The sequence below is a fragment of the Magnolia sinica genome, chromosome 7 (assembly GCF_029962835.1).
Source record: "Magnolia sinica isolate HGM2019 chromosome 7, MsV1, whole genome shotgun sequence".
NCBI lineage: Eukaryota > Viridiplantae > Streptophyta > Magnoliopsida > Magnoliales > Magnoliaceae > Magnolia > Magnolia sinica.
In genome coordinates, this window is record NC_080579.1 from 81410894 (window position 1) to 81434511 (window position 23618).

The 23618-nt window shown below is 41.9% G+C and overlaps 1 protein-coding gene across 1 annotated transcript; it reads left to right on the forward strand.

Annotated features, from left to right (window-relative positions):
- Nucleotides 1–10276: 10276 nt before the first annotated feature.
- Nucleotides 10277–15451, forward strand: LOC131251540 (probable inactive receptor kinase At1g48480). Its single transcript, XM_058252297.1, has 2 exons — nucleotides 10277–11714; nucleotides 14342–15451. The coding sequence occupies exons 1-2, from the start codon at nucleotides 10397–10399 to the stop codon at nucleotides 15019–15021; spliced, it is 1998 nt and encodes a 665-aa protein (XP_058108280.1). The 5' UTR covers nucleotides 10277–10396; the 3' UTR covers nucleotides 15022–15451.
- The last annotated feature ends 8167 nt before the right edge of the window (nucleotides 15452–23618 follow it).

Here is a 23618-nt window from a genome sequence, read left to right on the forward strand (position 1 = left end):
TATGCAATGAGTTTTGAAGAATACTCCTGTACATATTTAGCGTGTGTTGCTGCAAAAGCATATGAGGAGCGGGATTCTTTTAAGGAGGCAGAGTCTAGGTATGTTTCTAGATTTCTTATGTGGTAAGATTCTGTTAAACTCATTTCCAGCAGCATTTCATTCCGCATCTATATTGTATAAATCTCTAGTGAGCAATTGCTTCTTAGTTTCAAATGGTTTTGCTACTAGAGAACTAATGGGAATACCTTCGTCATTGACAGGTATATCCATTAATCCAGAGATAAGATGACGGTTCACATCAACTGTACCTTCTCTGGTCGCAATAATAAAAGTCAGATTTTTAGTAGAAAAATCAGTAATGCAAGCATACATAGCCTTGACGGTCCACATCAATTGGACCTTCTCTGGTCGTAATAATAAATGTCAGATTTTCAATAGAAAAATCAGTAATGCAACCATACATAGCTTGCGTAATGGAGCGGTATGCCGGCCCACCCTAATGTAGTATGTCATCTCATCCTACAGACTGAAGGAGAGGAAGGATATCAAACGGAGCCAAATGATCAATATTAACGGGTCGTTCTACTATAACATTGTACAACCGAATATCCCGCACATAAGTAGGATCATCTTCGGGTGACCGAAGGTGGCACACTGTAATAGGAGTTGACCGAGATGAAGAGGAACCACGAGATCTTTTCTTCTTAGTTTTACCTTCCATTTGCAACAAGGAAATCAAGCAATAAAGAAATTACAAAAGATAGAAAATGGGTTTCTAAGAGATCAGATTTTGAGCAGAAAACCCCAAAAACCAATATAAAAATTAAATAAACTTCACAAATAAAGAAAATGAAATGCAAAGGACTAGAATTTACAAGAAAATCGAAAACAAAAAAAGTGATTTTTCCCCCAAATAAATCACCAAACCCGCGGTTCACGGCTGGTCGAGTACATGCTCAACCGGTCGTGCCACGATTGGTCGAGTATGTACTCGACTGGTTGTGCACAGCCCAAAATGTGCAATTTTCATAAATTTTAAAATTTAAACATTTAAAATAACAAATATATACATTATGATACAGAAATACATGAATTAACAATTCATATTGCACATACCAAGATCAAATTTCAATTTAGCAAACCTGCTTTTGTCGATCGATTTTGTGAATATGTCAGCAAGTTGAGTCTCGGTCGGAATATGTTCCAAAGAAATTGTCTTTTCTTCCACTAATTTACGAATGTAGTAATATCTAATGTCAATGTGCTTGGTTCATGAATGCTGGATTGAATTTTTAGAGATATTAATTACGCTTAAATTATCACAATATAAAATCATAGTATCTTGCGCAATTCCGTAACCGCTTAATATTCTTTTCATGCACACAAGTTGAATAATGCATTACCTGTTGCAATGTATTTAGCCTCATCAGTTGAGAGCGATACAAAACTTTGTTTCTTACTTTGCCAAGAAACTAAACAGTTCCCTACATAGAAACAACCACCACTGATTGATTTTTCGGTCATCAATGTTACCAGCCCAATCAGCATCTGTGTAATCAGCTAATTACACACTAGTATCATGTGGATACCAGAGACCAAGATTTGCTGAACTAGCGACATATCGCATAATCCACTTAACAGCAATTAAATGTCTCTTTAGGGTCAGATTGATATCTAGCGTATATTCCTACGCTAAATGCAATATCAGGTCGGCTCGCAGTTAAATAAAGCAAACTTCCTATCATACTGCGATACAGCTTAGGATCCACACTCTTACCTGTAGAGTCTTTTGAGAGTTTTAAAGTAGTACTCATTGGAGTATCAAAATTTTTTCCACTCTCAAATTTGAACTTTTTAACTAAGTTCAGAGCATATTTAGTTTGAGAGATAAAGAAATCATCAGGTAACTGTTTTACTTATAACCCTAGGAAATAATTCAATTCTCCAACCATGCTCATTTCGAACGTAGACTTCATAAGATCTGCAAATTCAATAGTCATGTTAGCATAGGTAGATCCATAGATAATATCATCAACATAAATTTACACTATCAAAATGTGATCATTATGTTTCTTTACAAATAATGTTTTATCAACACTTCTCATTATAAAGTTATGACTTAGTAGAAACTTAGTCAACTTTTTGTACCATGCCCTAGGAGTTTGTTTTAAACCATAGAGTGCCTTTTTCAGGCGGTATATATGATAAGCATTCTTAGGATCTTCAAAACCCATTGGTTGTTTAACATACACTTTTTCATGCAAATCACCATTTAAGAATGCACTCTTTACATCCATTTGGTATATTTTAAAAATTTTAAAGTACGCAATGGATATAAATAGTCTGATTGATTCAAGACGAGCTATTGGGGCAAAGGTCTCATCATAATCGATGCCTTCAATTTGAGTGTACCCTTATACAACTAGCCTACCCTTGTTTCTAATAATACTACCAAGTTCATCAGACTTTTTTTTGAAAATTCATTTTGTTCTAATAATATGTTTATCTTTCGGTCTGGGAACTAAGTACCAAACATCATTTTTAACAAATTAATTGAGCTCTTCTTGCATCGCAACAATCCAGTTTTCGTCAACAATCCAGTTTTTTGTCAACAAGGGCTACAAGCTTTACCTCTTAGCCTTAACTAAGAGGTTTAGCTAATCATAGACATGATTAAACTAAGAACTCTTAAACAAAACAAAAAGACCAACTAAGGAAGAAGAAGAAAACTCTTGGACAGGGGCTCTACCCTTTTGCTCCACTCCTTAAACCCTAGAAGATGCCTACGAATGTTCTAGGGAGTCATATTTATAGTTGTGAAGCTCCACCTTTCGCACCGACTTGAAATTTCCGCAAACCACCTCAAGTTACGTAATCTGCATCGACAATTCTGTGTGATTTCGGTGGCACCGAAATCGTATCTGAAATTTATTGCATCTGAAATTGTATGTGCAGAGTACTTAGGTGACACTGAAATTGGGTTAGGTGGCACTGAATTAAGCTATTTTCTTGTTGGATTGTTTTATGCACTTTCGGTGGGACCGAAATTGGTGTAGGTGGGACCGAACTGTTCTATTTTTCAGTTGTTTATCTTATGCTTTTGCCAGTCTTTTCTTCATCCTTTGTAGTTGGTTTCCTTGGATCTTTGGCATGAGAATTCTTCATTCTTGGTCTTTTAGGGCATGTTTGATTTTGAGAGAACGGGAAAATACCCTTGAAAAAGGTCATTATTACCTTTTCCCCTATTTGAAATTTCAAATGCATTTTCTTCTCGAAAATTGGTTCGAAAAAGCTGACTTGCCTTTGTGGACCCCACCGATGTGCATGACATATCTACACCGTCCATCTGTTTTATCAGAAGATTTTAGGGCCTAAGTCCAAAATTGAGACAAATGCAATGCTCAAGTGGCCCATATCACAGGAAACAATGGCCTTAAACGTCCGCCATTAAAAGTTATTTTGTTTATTGGGCCCACATTAATGTTTATTTGTCATCTAACCTGTTCATGAGGTCATAAAAATATTGATAAGGGGTAAACACAAACATCAGCTTCAACCAAAACTTCTACAGGCCACATAAATTTTATACGGCAAGTATTCAATTTCCATTGTTTCCTATGGTGTGGTCCACTAGAGCTTTGGATCTGTCTCAATTTTGGTTCATGGCCTAAATGAGGCTAACGTATAGGATGAACGGTGTTGATACATCACGTACATCACAGTGGTCCCTATATTCATTTGGCAGCCGTCAACATAGGCGCAGGAAACGATGGGGTAATTCCCTGGTAAGTAATTATTACTTATTTACCAGGTAATTACCATTTACTTTAAAAATCAAACAGGCCCTTAAGATCCATCCTTTGCCTTAGTGATTCTTGAGCACTAAATTCATACTTTTAGCATTATTTTCAATTCAAACTCTCAGATTCACCTTCCAACACAAACATGCATAAAATATAACATTAAACAGTATCATGTTCATAAAACTAAGATATAAATGGAGAAAAATATGCAATATTTGAGTCTCAACACTCGGAACATCTCCTGGTAAGGGCACCCGAGGTACGGCCCTGCACAAGGCAAGACATCCAAGCCGATACACTCAGGGAAGCCTCACCCTTTACGACAAGATGAAGACAATGGTTATTCCCTATTTCGTTTATATTCTACTAAGGAAAGGAGCTCGACCTTAATTCTCAAACACGAGGGCAGTTTGACATTTAGCAGATCAGTAATCTACTCAATGTTTAGGGAAAACTCGACCACGTCTCACTATAGAATCCAGGTTGGCAAATTACCTTTCAGAACGGCTATGTAAGTCACCTCGGAATCTTGACCTCGGCCTCCTACTGCATGTTTTTACTGGTTTCGACCGTTCAGACCTTATAAAAAATATCCATCCTAGATCTCAGTCGAGGACCTCGGGAGACAACTGCAACACGAGTCTGTCTGAGATCTCAGCCGAAGATCTTAGAATATCATTGCGATACACCCGGGATACGATTCCCTCTACAACACGCTCCTACTAAACATGGAATCACCCTTTACGCCACCGCCCCCATTTAATTATAAATAGGAACAACTTTAATGGTGAAAGGTACACACAATTCTATACCTAAAAACCCTACTCCTTATTAGACCCAGATTCCGGGTCTGACTTAGAGATTAGAAGGTCTCCTAATGCAACTAGGGTCTCATTTGTCTTACCCGTATACATGTATTCGAAAGTCCAAAAAAGATTAACCAAATTTTTGCATCAACAAAAATCATCACAAATGGACTATATTTGGAGAAAATAATTTAAAATTAATGAATAGTATCAATGGCATTGTACGCCACAGAGACCTTTAAAATAAAATTTGAAAAATGCGCTTACGTGGTTTATGACCATTTGATGAAAATGGTTCATGACTATTGGATGAAAATGAAATGATCAATTATAGGATAAATCCTTTTTTCTAGCAGCCATGCTCTCATTTTGAAAAAAAAAAAAAACTTTTTGACTTCCGTGGCGTGACGCGACTGTTACTGTAGAATGGCATTTTTGATCCTAAAAAAGCCAAAACTTAACAATGGCCAAAATACTAATAGTTTTAAAAGTAAAAATAAAACCTATATTTAATAAAATCTTAATGCTATTATTATAAAAACCCGGAGATGCGAAATGCTTGGCCCCTGACCACGCGAAGCTGGGAAGCTATGTGGGGCCCACAGATGCCTGTGACAAAGTTAGCAATGGTAGATGATCTCCCTGATGTTTCGTGTGGTGTGGTCCACCTGAGTTTTGAGTCTAATTGATTTTTGAACTTGTGAGCTCGAGAAACTAATGGACGAAGAGGATTTGTCACCAGAATCTATGTGGCCCACATAGCATCCCACCACAGGAACTTCCGGGAGTCATTCAGTTCAGTGGCCCGCAGCACTACGGATTTTCTGGTCCACGTGGCGTCAAAAGGTCACAGAGTCTCCCCCCCCCTTGTAGTACGAGTATGATGGGCGATTGATTGGACAATCCTAGCCATCCAACTAATATAGTTCTCCTGGCGACAAATTGTCAGCTTTTAAAATTTTTTTTTTTTTTTAATAAATAATAATCTGTCCGTAGATCCCCTGATTTCCAGTCTACCCTGGCTTTTATGGGAACGGATTGGCTACTCCCCCTGCCACGAGCCAATGGCTGGTAGTCGGTGCTCTGTGGGCCCCAACATGATGTATGTGTTTCATCCATTCCGTCCATCTATTTTTCCAGATAATTTTAATATCTAAATCTCAAGTGGAACACATTAAAGGAAACAGCGTTGAATGAGCATCGATCATTAAAAACCTTTTGGGGGCCATAAAAGTTTTGGATCAATTTGATATTTGTTTTTTCCATTCATCTGGACCTGCATGACCTAATCAACAGATTGGATTTGAAATAAACAGTACATTGGGCCTTAGGAGGATTTTAATTGTGGATATACAATCACTATTCTATTGTTTTCCTGTTGTGTGGTCCACCTGAGATTTATATCCCTCTAATATTTACTATAAAGCCCTAAAATGATCTTTAAAAATTGAGGAACGGAATGGATTAAACACATACATCATGGTGAGGCCCACAGAGCACCTACCATCAGCCACGGGGCTGGTGGCAGGGGGGAGTAGCCAATCCGTTTCCAGCTTTTATGACCTTTTGGATCCACTACGGCCGTTGATCTGTTGCCTTCCGCTAGAGATGGGCCATCTACAGATCCTAGCCACCAATTTTGGTGCATCTCTCCGATGAATTCGGACGGCTGATGTACTTATCTTCTTAACTGTTTCTCCGTACGTAGCAAATGGACAATTTTGGAGGGATTGCGGTACGCAATTACCAAAAATGCCTGATTTACTTTAAAAGTGTTCACGTCTAGAATGTGGGTCCAGTTGGAATGTGTTGACATCCAAGGCATCCAATAGATGCACCCCATCTTGATGATCACATGAAAATGAAAATATGGTGGATCCAATCACTAGGTGAGCCACACCAACAAACAAACAATTTACAACGTCCAAAACATCCAAATTAACTTCTAACCCGTCCAATGGCTTGATAGGTCAAATAATTTGCTTGGGTCATCATCATGTATGGGTCCATATGTTGGACGGCTTGGATGTCATATAATGACGACTATGTGGGACCCACAGTTCTCTCAACTTTGTAAAGGAAAAAAATAATTTAGGGCATTTTGGTAATTTACTCTTATAGTTGTCCCATCGAATGGCTTTAATTCAGCTGGTGGGACGCACCAAACCGATGGTTTGGTTTAAAAATCCGGTCCGGATCCTATTATCAAAGCCTTCCTATTTCCAAACGGTTCATTCGTCAGCCGTGTTATTGTTGGAAAGTATGTTGGGAAACATGAATAGTTTCTATAAAGAAGTAAAATTATTTAGTTTTTAGCATTAGGCTGGATCACAAATAAATATTTTATTCTTAAAAGCTTGATTCACTGCTTTATCGGTTGCCAATGGGCTACGGGCAAATTGCTTCCAGGATCAAATAAACATTCTTTAACATTCTTTTAGATCTTGCTTGCAACAATTATAAATGGATATACTTTTGGAATTCTTCTTAGGTAGCTGATCTACTGGGTTCTAATGGCTATCTAACAATATCCTTACAAAGAGTAATATTTTAGTGAGACTTGGGGCCCGTTTGGCCAATTGGATTGGAAGGGATTGGAAATTAAATCCCGAGATTGGCCGGGCGTACCAAACAAAGTCGGTGATCTGATCCCAACCCATCAATCTTAAGACAATCCACTGACAACACCATCATTACCTTTAAATCTCATCCAATCCACCCTAATTCGTTCAAATTTGCCTGGGACGTGTTTGGCTTGAGGGATTGGAAGGGATGGAAAGGTTTAATTCCGAGATTGGCCCGGCCTGCCAAATAGACTGGATATAGCAATCCAGGGATAGATCAATCCCATGGATCTGACAGCACCAACATTACCTAAAAATCTATACCATCCACCGTAGTACCATTCAATCCCTTCCAATTCACCGGACCAAACGGGCCCTTGATAAATTTGGATGGGATATGTTAGAGTTAATTAATTCTAAATTGAAATAATCCAATTTATATAGGCATCAAATGAGTCTATTCTTAACAACTTATAAACCTGAATTTATCTCACACCCCTTGAATAATATGTTGAATATGCAAAGTACAAAATGTGTCTTCTAATGCTACTACAACCATATGAATCCGAGCATCTTAACGTCTATATCTCTCCAAGAATAATTATTATACACACAACTACTTATAAATCACAAAATTTCTTTTGTTCTTTTTTATATGGGTTAAAAGTGTAGTTTTTTTTTTTAAATGAAACTTTTAAAATATTTTGATTTTTAGAACCAAAATTTTAACAGCTATGCCCTGCTAAACACATTCATTCAGCAAAATTGGACAGTCCAGGCTATTTTCCAGTGGGCCCAGTGGGCCCATCTAGGTTGGTGGACCCTCAGTTTGGAGAGACGAGGACAAAAGCACGAAGATATATCGTGAATCTCGATAAAAAAAATATCGGCGCGATATTTGCTCCGTTTCGAAGGGCGAGAATTTAGTTTCTCGTGTAGAAAGACAAAAGGCGCGTGTATTGTTTGTACTACTCGCAGTCACTGTCTAACATTGACATGTCCGCACTGTCAGTATAATCTTTTAATGCCTAAAATATCCTCGTTACACAGATTTCCAGCTTGCAAACTCAAAAAAAGACGAGCCTCGTGCGAGTATGATTATTATCCTACACAAAGTTAGGGTCCAACAACACGTGCCTTCTGGCAGACCTGTACGAGATCTGCACCGTTCATCAGCATCTCCCACCATATTGTACCCTAGTCCTAACATTATTATTATTAAAACGATCTGCTCGTCAGGATCGTTAACGGTTCACATTAAATGTATCCATTGGGCCGCTTCACGGCTACAAAATTCAAAATGGACCCATCCTGGTCGTTGATCTTACACTCTTGTGCCAGGTTGGCCCATGAGAGGCTACTTGCAATGTAGGGAAGGGTTCTTATTCGGGTGCGGATGTTCCAGTGGTACGGCCTGTGAGATCTCAGCCGTTTATCAATCATCATCGGTGCAGATTTTCATAAGAAGGATCACGGCGAATGATCTGGACCTTGTATTTTGGTACACTTGCAATGCAAGACCAAACTGATGACATTGCAGGGCCTGATTTTCATGACCAATGTTTTTCCCTCCAATAAAATGGCGAATAGACTGTCATATCAATGTGATTTTTGGGGTGTGTCCCATCTAATCTATAGCTTACCTGATGACCGGTCCAGATCTTCCACACATGTCCCTCGTGTACAAATAATACAGCGACAGACACCATAAGAAAACCATATCCGCATGTAAGGCTGGAAGCTCCTTTCACTTTCATTTGGAAAAGGAATACGGATCTTATACGGTTATCCAGACCGTTCAAAATTTTTCGATGGAGCATAATTACTAAAATCACATGATCAAACAATCCTATCCATCCAATTTTTTCTTGTTTTCACTTAATCCCAGTGGGAATGATCTTATAAACCGTTTGGATGGCATATAACAATCAAGGTGGAACCCAGGAAGGTTTCAATGGTAGAAAACTCTTTCCCCAGTTTTCCCTCTTCTATGGCGCACTTGAGTCTTGAATCCATATCATTTTCGGTGCAACATACTAAAATGAGCTCGGAAAACGGATGGACGGGATGGATTAATCAAAAATTTCACGGTGGACCCCACCTAGCATCCCAGTGCAGGAACTTCCTGGGAAAGGCTTTCGAAGGAAATTCGCGTCCGTTCCAGCGGGGAAGAGGATTGCGTCCTGCCACGTAGGGGTTCTGTGGGGCCCACCATGATGTATGGGTTTTATCCACGCCGTTCATCCATTTTTCCAAGGTCATTTTAGGATATGAGCCTGAAAATTGAGTCAGATACAGCGCTCAAGTGGCCACACACTGGAGAATGAACGCCTACCATTAAAAAACTTCTAAGAGACGGATGAGTGTTGGATCTATTCCTTTGTCCAGTCCTTGTAACATTACGAAGAAGTTGGATGGCATATAAACATCATGGTGGGCCCCAGTAAGGTTTCAACGGTGGCAGTCATTATCACCGCTCACCCTACCATAAGGGCAACTGTGGGGCCCACAAGATGGGGTGCATGACATCCAATGGTACATCGAATGCACCATTTTAATTTTTCTTTAAAACCTCAAAATTATTCCAACCCGTGAATCATGTGGGCCACAGAACAGCGAGACAGTTGATAGGACGCCTGCCCTTGATTTCCACTGTGGCCCACCTGAATAGCAAAATCACATGATTCTTTAATTGACCATTCTTCCAAGCTAGATGGAGGGTCTTAATGGTTTGGCCCGTCCCCTTCTTAAATGGTTCCATGGATGTGGCCCACCTATGTTGTGGTTCAGATCAGCCTGATTTTTGTGGTTAAGGGCTAAAGATGGGGGACATTTCATGGACGGGTAGGATCAAATGAATATATCGCGTCGGATCATAACAGCCTAGCACCACCATATGGACCCCACAGGAACTCGCCCTTAAAAAGGTGGTGAAGTATTATAATTATCTTATGTTTCGAGAATATATCTCCGCCGAATGAACGGCCCAGATCTAGCGTTACCTGTGCCACGCTGGCAAATGCCTCTGCGAGTACGATTGAACTCCTACTCGCCTGCCTTTCTCCGGCTCTTTTCACTAATAGGGCTTCTCAGGTTTTAACAGTACATCCTCTCCTCTCTCTCTCTCTCTCTCTCTGCGCGGGATCTCCATCATCTCCATGGCCCGCCCTAAACCCGCTCTGAAACCCTAATCCCCGCTTTTCCGGCCACCGCAAAACCGGCAATGGCGTCCCCTGTCTTCCTTCTCGTCCTTCTCTTCCTCTCCTTCTCGCGCACTGCAAAACCAGACCTGGAATCGGACAAAACCGCGCTCCTCGCCTTCCGCTCTGCCGTCGGCAGAAATCTTCCATGGTCCGCATCTCAATCTCCTTGCCTCTGGCAAGGGATTCAGTGCTCCTCCAACCGCGTTACCGCCGTACGCCTCCCTGGCGTTGGCCTCATGGGCCCCATCCCTCCCTCCACCGTCGGAAACCTGACCCAGCTCCGCACTCTCAGCCTCCGCTTCAACGCGTTGAACGGCCAGCTCCCCTCCGACCTCTCCCTCTGCGTCAACCTCCGTAACCTCTACCTGCAAGGGAATTTCTTCTCCGGCCAGATCCCACCGTCCATCCTCCTCCTAAAGAATCTCATCCGTTTGAACCTCGCCCATAACAATTTCTCCGGCGGGATCTCGCCGAGTTTCAACAACCTGACCCGGCTCGGCACGTTGTACCTTGAGGGCAACCAACTCGACGGTCCGATCCCCGATTTGAATCTGCAGAACCTACAGCAATTCAACGTGTCGGGTAATCGGTTGAGTGGGCCGGTGCCGTCGGGTCTTCGGAAGATGCCTGCCAATGCGTTTGCGGGGAATTCGCTCTGCGGTGGTCCGCTGGCCGCCTGCCCAGGTGCTGAAACCCCTTCGCAGCCACCAAGCTCATTGCCGTTGTCGAAGCTGCCGAAGACGAAGAAGAAAAAGAAGCTTTCCGGAGGCGCAATTGCAGGAATTGCTGTCGGATCGGTGTTGGGTTTTCTTCTAATTATCGTAATTCTGTGCGTTTTCTGCCGGAAGAAGAGCCCCAAGAAGACGAGGTCGGTCGACATTGCAACGGTGAAGCCGCCGATGGCGGAATTGGAGATTCCTCCGGAGAAGACAGGGGCGGGAGATGGTGACAGCAGCAGTTTTTCGGCTGCGGCTGCTGTGCCGAAAGGCAGCAGCGGGGAGGTGTCGGGGAGTAATGCGAAGAAGCTGGTGTTTTTCGGGAATGTTGGTGGGCGGGTCTTTGATTTGGAGGATTTGCTGAGAGCTTCTGCTGAAGTTTTGGGGAAGGGGACATTTGGGACGGCGTATAAGGCAGTGCTGGAGGTTGGGACTATTGTGGCTGTGAAAAGATTGAAGGACGTGGGGATCCCAGAGAGGGAATTCAGGGATAAGATTGAGGCTGTTGGATCGATGGACCATCAGAATTTGGTGCCGTTGAAAGCGTATTACTTCAGTAAAGATGAGAAGCTGCTGGTGTATGATTACATGCCCATGGGGAGTCTCTCTGCTCTCTTGCATGGTGAGTTTTCTCTTCTTTCTTTCCTTTTTTTTTTTTTTTTTAAATTTTTTAATTTTTAAAATTTTAATTTTTTTTTTTCGTTTTGCGTTTTGGGAGGAATTGCATTTATGAATGTTATTGCATTTGGGGGTTTTATGGAGTGTTTTTTTTTATATAGGTGAATTCAATCTCGGCTATGGGTATTCTTTGAAATGTCTTTTGGCATTTTAGGGTAGTACTCTTATGTTGGATGGAAATTCCAATATCTGTAGTGGATTTTCTTAGAAAATGTTTGGACTTGAGGCTTTTATTACTAGGAAACCCAATTTCAATACTGTATTTCTTGGAAATTGCTTAGGATTTCTCTTTTGAATTTTTTTCCTCATCAATGTGGAAGATGGTTGCCCACTTTTTGTAATTCTTTTTATTTTTTTCCTAATATTTTTGTTTTTAATGCTATGTTGATTTGCATGTTAGGTATTTTTACAGAAAAAACCCAAATTTCTGTTTTGTTTCTTTTTTGAATTGCTATTAGGTTATGATTTCATGAAAACCCATTTCATGTTCTGGAATTTCCGAAATGCTTTTTGGTTGTTGTGAGATACCTATATGATAAACTAGAACTAATTTACATGCATGTCTAACGTAATTTTTTTCAGAAAACCGAGTTTCTGATGTTGGTATGCTTTGGAATTTCATTTAAAGGGTATCAATATTGCAGGAAAAAAAAAAAAAACCCAAGTTTCTGTTGTGGTCCTGTTTGGATTGCCTTGAATTTCTTGCTCTGTTTTCATTGGTTTGGGATTTGTTTTTCCTAATGAGTAAGGGCTTGCTTTTCTCCCTTTTCGGTGGATGCTTTAAATCTTTTGTAATAGAATAAGCTGAAAGTTATTCACCTGCTTATTCACTATTGCTGTTGTGGGCCCCCACCATGTTGTGTACCTGCCATCCAACCCACACATTAGGTGAGCTCCACCATGATGATGGGATGCCCCAAAAATCAGGCCTATTCAATGGTTCGGCGGGCACTGCCATAGAAAACAATGGATGACTGCCCCAAAACTCCACATTCATGTGGTGACCTACATGATGGTTGGATCGGCCTGATTTTTGGGGTGTCCAATTTTCACGGTGGGGGAACCCTTAAAGATGGGTGGGATGCCATGCGCAGACCATGGTGGGACCCCCCACACACAACCCTCGTAGAAGAAGCTTATTCTACAAGTTGTGTAGAGAAACGGGTCTACTTCTCTTTGTTAAAGTTGGGATTTGGATTTAAACTTTTGTTGCTTTTTAGACATGCACATGACAATATCCCTCTTCTTTGATGCAAAAAAAGGTATGTACAATCCGAACAAGGCTGCTCTCTTGTCGGTGGCATTTTTCTCATGGTCTTTAGTCAACAATGTGCTTTGCAACACAATTCACTTGGTTGCGGCAAATCATCCAGCCCGTACTTGACATACGTTTTGACCATCCAACTTGTGGTCCCTATTGTGGAGGGATCATAGCCCGAAATCACAATGATCAGATGATGTTTAGTGTCTGATTTTGCACTGAGCTGAATTTATTATTATTATTATTTATTTTTTATGGTAACCAAATTGGATGTTTAGGGTTGTCTGATTAATGTAAACCTCTGGGTTTTGCTCCATCTACTGTTGTGGGTGGTCCATATTGGGCAACGTGTGCACCTTGGGGCTGAGGAGCGACAACTTGGGATTGACAGAGGCATATTGTAGTCTAATAAACAATGGAGAAATATTGAAACTATGAATGTTGTTATGAGGTCTAATACAATGTTCACACCAAAAAAATGTTCAGCACTTTCAGTGTGTCAATTCGTACCAGTGGGGCCCATGGTTGAGTGGTACTATGGTTAATGGGATAGGTCTCACTGCGGATGGTCCAGCCACCAATGATTCCTCGAATTGGAAGATCCTAGCTGTTCTTTCGGTTGAATGTGAACCATTTCTGATTTTCTTTCCGAAAACTATCTATTTGTTGGAAAGAATTCCCCGAGTGAGTGATTTTCAGCTCAGGGCTCATCCACAGCAAGGCCCATCATATCAGTGGTTTGGATTCTTTGACCATGAGCTGGACTCAGCTACGGTTCTATCTGAAAACAGATTTATTATTTCCATCTTACATAAATAGGAACCATCCTGTGTACTTTCAAGTTAATAAACCATCTATATCATCTCATTTTGTGTTTTGTGAGTGATGCTATTGATATGGACTCCTATTGATGATGGTGTCGGGCCAGGGGCTTAAAAAATCTGCAATGCCATCATAGGAATTTTGCTCCTATGTGATGGTCAGATCGGTTTATGTAAATAATTTTGGTTTATCCACACTCATGGTTGTTCTTGAGACATGAAGCCCATTTACATTTATGTTGCTGCAGTGGCATGAATATTGATTTGGGGCAGACACAGGTAGACAAGGAGCTTTCTTAGTACCGTTTCTGTTACCCATGCCATCCCAAGCTTCTGCCTAACAGCCTTACATCTGAAAGGCCAATGAAACACTGGCATTTTACTCTCCTCTCAGTTCCAAAAAATGGAAAAGCTTTGGGAATGACCATCCTTCAACATGGGAAGGAAAACATGAGCATTTTTCTGATTGTCTTCTCTTTCTTTTTACAGGCAATAGAGGTGCAGGAAGGACACCATTGAACTGGGAGACCCGGACCCGCATTGCCCTCGAGGCTGCCCGTGGCATCGAATACCTCCACAGTCGAGGCCCTGCCGTCTCCCATGGCAACATCAAGTCCTCCAATGTCCTCCTCACCAAATCCTACGGTGCCCGCGTCTCTGATTTCGGCCTGGCACACCTTGGGGGCTCCAGTGCCACCCCCAACCGTGTTGGGGGCTACCGTGCACCGGAGGTGACGGATGCCCGCAAAGTCTCCCAGAAGGCCGACGTCTACAGCTTTGGCGTACTGCTTCTAGAGCTGTTGACTGGGAAGGCCCCGTCCCATGCAGTCTTGAATGAGGAGGGGGTGGACCTTCCAAGGTGGGTCCAGTCGGTGGTCCGGGAAGAGTGGACTGCTGAGGTGTTCGACCTTGAGCTTCTGAGGTATCAGAGTGTTGAAGAGGATATGGTGCAGCTGCTGCAGCTTGCGATTGACTGCGCGGCACAGTATCCTGATAACCGCCCTTCAATGTCAGAGGTCTCAAGGCGGATCGAAGAGCTTTGCCGCTCGAGCCTACCTCAGGATCATGACGGAAACCAACATTCTATCGACGATGATGGGTCATCTCGCAGGACCAATCCGGTAGATGGGTCTGGCCCGCCACCGCCAAGCTCCTTGCTTTTTGATTGAAGGATGGACAATTTCACCATTTTTAGTGATTTGGTTTGTGATGGTTTGTTGTGGAAGCAGGGTTTAATAGGGCTTTTCTTTCATTAAGCAACTGTGTATTTTTTCTTTCTTTCTTTCTTTTTCTTTTCTTTTCTTTTCTAATTTGGGGAGCTACTATTTATGCCACCTTTGTTGATTCATACAGTCCATTGCTTCTACTTTTTGTGTCACAATAGTACTAGGATGTACAACTTCATACTATTGTATTACCAAAAGTAGGAAAGAATGGTGTATCTATCAAAATGGTGGGTGTAAGTATCAATTCCCTTTTCCCTTTATAGAGTTTTTCTTTCAGGTTTTGGAGGGGGGTGGCCGGTGTTTGTTTTGGATGAACAGTGTAATGTTTTTGGGTGTTGGGGAGTGTTTGATGGTGGTTTGGTTGTTGTGATTACATTCACTTGGGTCTGTTTCTCAGGAATGTTACGTGCTGACATGGCACACGTGCGAGTGTTATTGGCCATTTAAACAGGAGAGTGCCCAGTGGGATGGCGGGCATATGCTATTTGATTAAACATCTGTGCTTGTGCTGTATATGAACCATAGTTATTTTCACAACCGTTTGTATTTCTCATGCAGGAGAGAGGCCCTACCTGGTGAGTGGATCACCGGCTAATCTAGGGCATGCTCACGGTCCAACCCACAAGATGGATGTACCAGGTCTTGCACACGTGTTCCATGTTGGCATGTGCAGCAAGGTTCTGTTTGTGGTTTGACTTTAGATTTTGTTTTTTAAATGGGCGCGCATCAATCTTTATATCTTTCGAATTTGGGGTTGGATTTTAAATGGTAGTTGGTACAAGTTTGACAATTAGCTGTCCACAAAAGAATCAATGGACGTAATGAAAAGGTGGGGCCAGGAGACCTTTTGACTGGCTTGGTCTTCTGTCTGACAGGCATTGCTGTTTACAGGCTTGGGTTCAGCTCATTTTAGCTAAACCTGGCTGTTCTAATATATAGGTCAGGCAACCCTGTATTTTGAATGTTTACCTATTAGCATGGTTTGAACGAGGGCTCTACTATTTTTGGGTTTTGGCAGGCTAGGCTGGACAGCATAGCCTATAGCGCAGACAGGGTGCATATGAAGTAGGGTTGTCACTGGGTAATGGATCTACAGGTATCTGATTTTGATGGGACTAGATCCAATTTTATGGACCTTTTAACAAGTGTGGTCAGGTTTGGGTTCAGTTACAATTTGGGTCTGATCTAGCTTGGTTTGGGACAGATCTATTAACTTAGACCCAGTAAAAATCAGGTTGGATAAAAATTGTGGTCTTGTCCAGTTAGTTTTAATAGTAATATACATGGCAAATATATGTTGATTATTCTAACAAGTAAATGAGGTTTCCTAAGGGAGACTGCTTATGAACTTAGCATGTGTGCATGACCTAATCCATCCACTGGATGAGCCTGATCATTTTAAATGCTCTTATTTGCAACAAACCCAACTCAAAAACCTAAATTCAAAGACCTGGTGGGTGCCTAAACCTTGATTGAATTCGGCTTTAGTTATTCAAGAAAGAGGCCTGCACTGGAAAGGATATGAACATTGCAAGACCCAAACTTGGTTAACCCAGGTACAGATACTATAGGAACCCAATCCAATGAGAAATCTAATTGGGGTAGAGAGGGACCTAATGAGGTCGATCACCATCTTCCTCAGGGGATAAATACTCTGAACATAGAGATTCCTTGAATTCACATAGCTTCCTTGAATCCACGAGGGATAAAATTAGAAATAACTCTTAATAAATTCGAAATAACTAGATTAGGATAAAAAAGAAAAAGAAATTACAACTGTTTAAATAAGGAACTCAAACCTAGGACGGAGTTTTAGACTTAAATTCCAACTTAAACACCCTAAAAATGTGACTTACTATAAGTAGTAAACTTAATATTTATAAATTTCATGTTTTTCAGTAAAAAATAGTAAGTGTCCAATTTGGCCTAACCATGTTATTCTCTTAATTTTTCTAAGCCTTATTCGCGTTGGGCACGACTTCCACAACTCAAGGTTCAAAAATTATACTTGAACAAAAATTTACTAACATAAATTTTGACCGTTGATTTGATGGAATCTCGCAAATCCGGCGTGGGCAACCTCACATGGTGGGTTGGTTGGCTTAAGTAGGTTCTACTACCCAAAATCATATATAATATATCCAAAAACTCATCCAGATTTGTGAGAAACTACTGATTTAAAGTTCTGACGATCTGGATCATTTCCACCTCCGATCGAGCCTTCTCTGGTCCATGCTCTACATCACTAATTTGAAGGGCAATAGCTTGACCGATAAGCTGCAATGGGCTGAGCCTGGCCGACCAAAAACAAAATTTTAACCAAGGCTAGCCCAACCAATTCAAAACCCTGGCCTAAAGCAAGGGTCCTTGTCAGGCTCACTAACACCTGCATGACAGACAACACAACACGCAAGCAGTTAACACCTAAAGCATGTTAGCCCAAACAGACCGATGATAGGAGATTGATTCAGCAATGTGCAAGCCATAATTTCAAATGGTCAGTGTGCTTTCCTTCATATCATGCTCTGATTCCGACGGCTGAGATATTTCTTTTAATGTTCAGCAGCCACCTATTGGGTTATTTAGATCTTATGATAGTGACTATTGTTTTAAGTTGTCCATGATACAGACAGTGGAGATTAGCATGCCATACCCAATTAAAAAATAATAATAATAAAAAACAAAAAAAAAAAACTAAAAAAACTGGGCTAGTCCACTCATAAGGTGGGCCCAATGTGTATGAAATAAATGGCCGTTGAAAATTTTGGCCATGACTTATCTGAGCTGTATCCCTGTTTTGGACATGTATTCTACACGGTGAAAAGACCTGATGTATGGGATTGGGTGGCTTTGTGGACTCGCGTTCTCAACCGATGATTCATGAAACGGACAGATATCAAGATCATGTATTCATGTGGCGATGGGCCCACACGATAATTACTGCTGATTTAGATGGACGCGGTTTGGCTAATGACCCCAACACCAGCCAGATAGCTTTGGGCCCCACCATGATGTATGTGCTTTATCTACGCCGTTCATCCATTTTGCAAGCTCAGTTTAGGGCATATATTAAAAAATGAAGCAGATCCAAATCTCAGGTGGACCACACCATAGGAAAACAGTGTTGATTGAACGTCCACCGTTAAAAGCTTCCTCAGGCCCACCGTGATGTTTATTTCCCATCTAAATAAGGCCACACGGATCAGGATGAAAGGAAAACGAAAATGTCAGCTTGATCCACATTGCCTTTAGTCGTGCCTTCCTCTCCTAGTCGATGTGGGACTACTATGTCTTCGTACGTTCCATGAATCCGCCAAGTCTTCTTAGCCGTTGATTCCAACAAGCCCTCAACTAATCGTACATTTAGCACTTCAGTCAACCTGCGCCACGTTTATACAACATCTGAGCCATTGAAATAGTAGGCCTCACCCTAAGGGCCCGTTTGGCCGGGTGAATTAGGAGGGATTGAATGGTATCAGGGTGGATGGCATGGATTTCTAGGTAATGATGGTGTTGTCGGTGGATTGTCTGGAGATCCATGGGATTGCTGTATCCCTGGATTGCTACATCCAGTCCGTTTGGCGCGCCCGGCCAATCCCGGTATTAAACCTTCTCACCCCTTCCAATCCCTCAAACCAAATACGTCCCCTGGCAAATTTGAAAGGATTAGGGTGGATTGGATGGGATTTAAAGGTAATGATGGTGTTGTCAGTGGATTGTCTTGAGATCCATGGGATTGGGATCAGATCACCGACTCTGTTTGGCACGCCAGGCCAATCCCGGGATATGACTTCCAATCCCTTCCTATACCATCCAATCCCTTCCAATCCGACCGGCCAAACGGGCCCTAAAGATATCAGTTCCATCCATTCATCAGGTGGACCAAATGTTCAAACTGATAAGGGCGTATTTAGGCAGTGGGATTAGAAGGGATTAGGTGGGATGGGATTCATCTGGTCCTGTGCCAATACCACTCATGTTTGGGAAGAGTGGAAAAACTTGGAATTAGATTAGATGGAATTGCATTGGTCTTTGTGCCAATTTCACTCAATGTTAGCAAGTTGTGTAGGTCCCACCATGATGTGTGGGCTATATCCACACCGTCCACCCATTTTTTGAGATTAATTTAGAGCATGGGCCAAAAAATCAGGTAAATCTAAAGCTCAAGTGGACCCCACCATAGAAAGCAACGGGGATTGAATACTTACCATTGAAAAAATATTTTGGGGCCACGTAAGTTTTGAATCTACCTCATTTTTAGGCCCATGCCATAAAATAAGGTTACAAAATAAATGAACAGTTTAGATATAACACATGTGTGTTATTCTCAGTAATTTCAAATGGTAATAGGTATATCCATTCAATGTACCACCATATTACCAACAAAGCATGGCATTAATATTATCCCATGGCAACGGGGACAATCCGTGCCATGGGTAGGAAGCGGATTGGCGTACTAAGTAAACTCTTTGGAGCCCACCGTCATGCATAAATTTTATCTACCCAGTCTTCCTTTTTACCAAAAATGAAACATTTCCAAAACTCTACTGGAACACACCACCAGCAACAGTGTTAATTGAAATTCTACTGTTGAAAAGTTCTTAGGGGCTACAAAAGTTTTAGATCAGGTGACATTTGTGATTTCCCTTCATCCATGTTGTGTGAGCCGATGAATATCTTGGATGACAAATAAACATTACTGAGGCCTTTAGAAAGGTATCAACAGAGGAAATCAATATTTTCACTCTTTCTTGTGGTATTGTCCGCATGAGATCTGGATATGCTTCAATTTTGAGATCAACGACTAAAATGATCTGTAAAAACGGATGAACGGTGTGGATAAACGTCATGCACTCAAAGTCGGCACAACAGAGTTTACTCAGTACGATAAGAGCCTACTGAGTAACTCAGTACGCAATCCGATTTCACATGGGTAATAATTATGCTTTTTTGAATCCCATCCCACCTAATCCCTTCTAATCCCACCGCCAAACACTCCCAAAGCTGTTGTCTGTAAGTTGTTTCCTACAGTGCGCACCTGAGGAGTGGATCAGCCTCACGTTGGGCCCTTCCTTTTCAGGGGCTAGGATTCATGCATACATGACCCGATGGATGTAGGATTCACTTGAATGGGGACGTGATTACTCTCCTAATACCACTGGTGCCTATGTTTCGTTCATCCGGACCATTGATACGATGGGCCTTACTGAGGAGGAGGGAAGCTACCGATAAATTAGTATCCTCTTGATATATAAATATAGTAAATGCTCTCAGAGAGCGGATTCGGTCAGGTCGAGGTAACACCAAGCTGGGTCTGGCAGTGACCATGGCCCACCTTGATGTATGTGTCATATATCCATGCCGTCCATCCGTTTTGACAGCTCATTTTAGGGTATCAGCTCAAAAGGGAAGCATATCGAAATCTGAGGTGGAGTACACCATAGGGAGCAATGTTGACTGAATGGTAACCATTTAAAGCTTCATAGGGGCTAACAGAAATGTTTATTTGTCATCCAACCCGTTGATATGGTCACAGAGACTTGGATGAAAGGAAAACACAAATATCAGCTTGATCCAAAAACTTTTGTGGCTCAGATGAAGTTTTAAATGATTAATCACGACTGCTTCCTTCTTGTGGTGTAGTCCACTTGAGATTTGGATATGCTTCATTTATTATTTTTGGGCGGAAGCCATAAAAATGAGCTGAAAAGATAGATAACGCATAGATATAAATATACAGTACATACATAAGTGGGTCCCATGGTCACCCTAGGTGAACTAGGTATTACCTCGATCTGATCCAATCCGCTCTACATCTAGGTGGACCCCATGGGGGAGTATTGGGTGTTCTGTGGGGCCCACCGTGATGTATGTATTTTATCCATGCCGTTCATCCATTTTAACAAATCATTTTAGGTGATGAGCCAGAAACTGAGACAGATCGAATACTCAAGTGGAGCACACAGCAGGAAACAGTGGGGATTGAATGCCTACCGTTGAAAACCTCTTGGGGGCCCACAGAAGCTTTGGATCAAGCTGATATTTATGTTTTCTCTTCCTCCAGGTCTATGTGACCTTATGAACTGGTTGGATGGCTAATAAACATCACGATGAGCCCTAGGATGGTTTCAACGGTGGGGTTCATTGTCACCACTGCTTCTATAGTGCGGTCCACTTGAGCCTTTGATCTGCCTCCTTTTTGAGCTAGTGCCCTAAAATAATATTTCAAAATGGATAAACGGCTTGCATAAAATACATATATCACAGTGGTCCCCACAGAGCCCCTGGCAGGACCCTCCGTCTCTTAGCCAGTTCCCAATCCGCGCCCGCACCCCAGAATCGGTGGCCCGAATTTTGAATTTCATTTTGGTCAGTCGGGCCAGACCCATTGACAATCTAGAAAAATTGTAGTCTGGCTCAATTGCATAATTATTCAGTTCTGACAAGTGGGTCTCACGTATTCGATCCAGTCCGTTGGTCTGGTGCTCCCCAAGTGGATGGGCCATGCTTTAAATCTATTGCCGATTGCCGATTGGAATATCGTGGCCATCAATCAAGGGACTCTTTCATTTGAATGCGTAAGCAGATCGAGAGGTTAGGATTCTCCTATCAAAGAGTACGTGGACCATTGCTGTCCTTCTACATCCCAACAAGATATTCTGGCCACTAGTGGAAGGGTTCTGTGATCATCCAATCTGGGAGAATTTCCAGGATTTGGAGGTTTGATGTGGTGGGGCCCACTTGATCGATATCTCCTATTGTGACGCCCCAGAGATACTTGTCGAATATCAAAGTGTTGGGTTATGATGTTTGTTTACTACCAATCTCAAAATGGCAATGAATTATCGGACATGCATGCGGCATATGCGTGCCAAAATCTGGATGGTTTAAATGGTGTCTCCTGTTCTGAGAGGAGTATGTCCCAAAAATCATGGTGACCGAGCAATCCTAACCATCTAATTAGTGGATATGAAATGGATGGTTTAAAGTAGAAGGATAGTGGTTTAATTCGGTTGGAATAATCCAATGGTTCACATTAGATCTATCAACGTGATTTTTAGCTTCTGCTCACAACAAGCAGTTGTAGGTTATGCTTACCCTACGACGTGAAGTGTGGGCCCAAACATAATGCGTGCATGACATCCAATCCGTCTATCATGTGATATCCCTCATCTTATCTTTAGTTTCAAGAAATCATGGCCATCCGAAACTCAGGTGGGTCACACCATGTACAATCATGCCTAACGCCTCTAAATCATATGGCGTGGCCCACATAACTTTCAGAATGCCTGATTTTTGGAGTATCCATTCATCTTGGTGATGGGACTCTTCTGAATGGATATGGCACATAAAAAAAATTGGTGGGCCCCTCACAGTTTGGAAGATTTCCAACGGTGGGCATCTCATCTCAACATCATGATTCTTTTGAATTGGTGTGATTCTTGGGCCCCGAGGAGAGCATGAGAGAGCACACGTGGACGGATTGGATGTCCTGAACAGATCAGCTTTGGAGGTTAAGCTTAGCCTACAAAGGTTTGCAGTGGATACGATCTCATCGCAATACACGGTCCTCATTCATTGCAGTAGACTACTAAGATGATGAATCAACGGTCCTCGTTCAACTAAAAACGGTCCTGTTAAACACAGGCTACAGTTGATTAGGGCAATGAATGGTGGGGGCTGACCCATGAATTTCTCGGGCCAAGCCCACGGTTTTTCAAGCTAGGGCTGTGAACGGACCAGGCTGGTTCTTTTGGATTATGGGTCTGTCCTTTTGAGCTGAATAACTAGGCCAGGTGCTAGGCCCAGGCTGAAGGCTTAAGCCAATTTAATAAACGGGCAGGCTAGCTTGAAGTTCCTGTCAGCTTAATCTGACATGGCCCGTTTCATTTTTGTCATGGATCAAATGATGGATAGTACATGTGAAATTAGGCCCCACATGACAGGCTGTCCACATCAAGGGTGAGGCCCACATGATGGACTGTCCACATCAAAGGTAGGCCCCAACATTATGGATGACCCACATCAAGGTGAACCCACCTAATAGATTGTCCACATCAGAGGTAAGCCCCAAATGATGAATGGCTCACATCCAAAGCAGGCCCCATATGATGGACAACCCACATTGGAGGTGGGGCACACACAATGGACGGTCCATATCAAAGGTTGGCTTCACATGAGGGGTGATGGACAATAAAGGTGGCCCCACATGATGGACAAAAACATTGAAGGTGGCCCCACGTAGTGGACAGTCGACATCAGAGATCGACCTCTAATGATGAATGACCCACATCCGCATGATAGACAACACATCAAAGGTGAGGCCCACATGATGGACGGTCCATATCAAAGGTGAGCTCCATGTGATGGGTAGTGGATATTAAAGGGTGGGCTGGACAAACTTGAGGTATAAGTACTTATTAATATTAGAAACTAAATATACTTTTCTACTTTTTGACTAATAAGTATATCTCAGACTTGTTACCACATATACTTATCTACTGAATAAGTAGAAATCAAAATAAGCTACCTTAGGCATA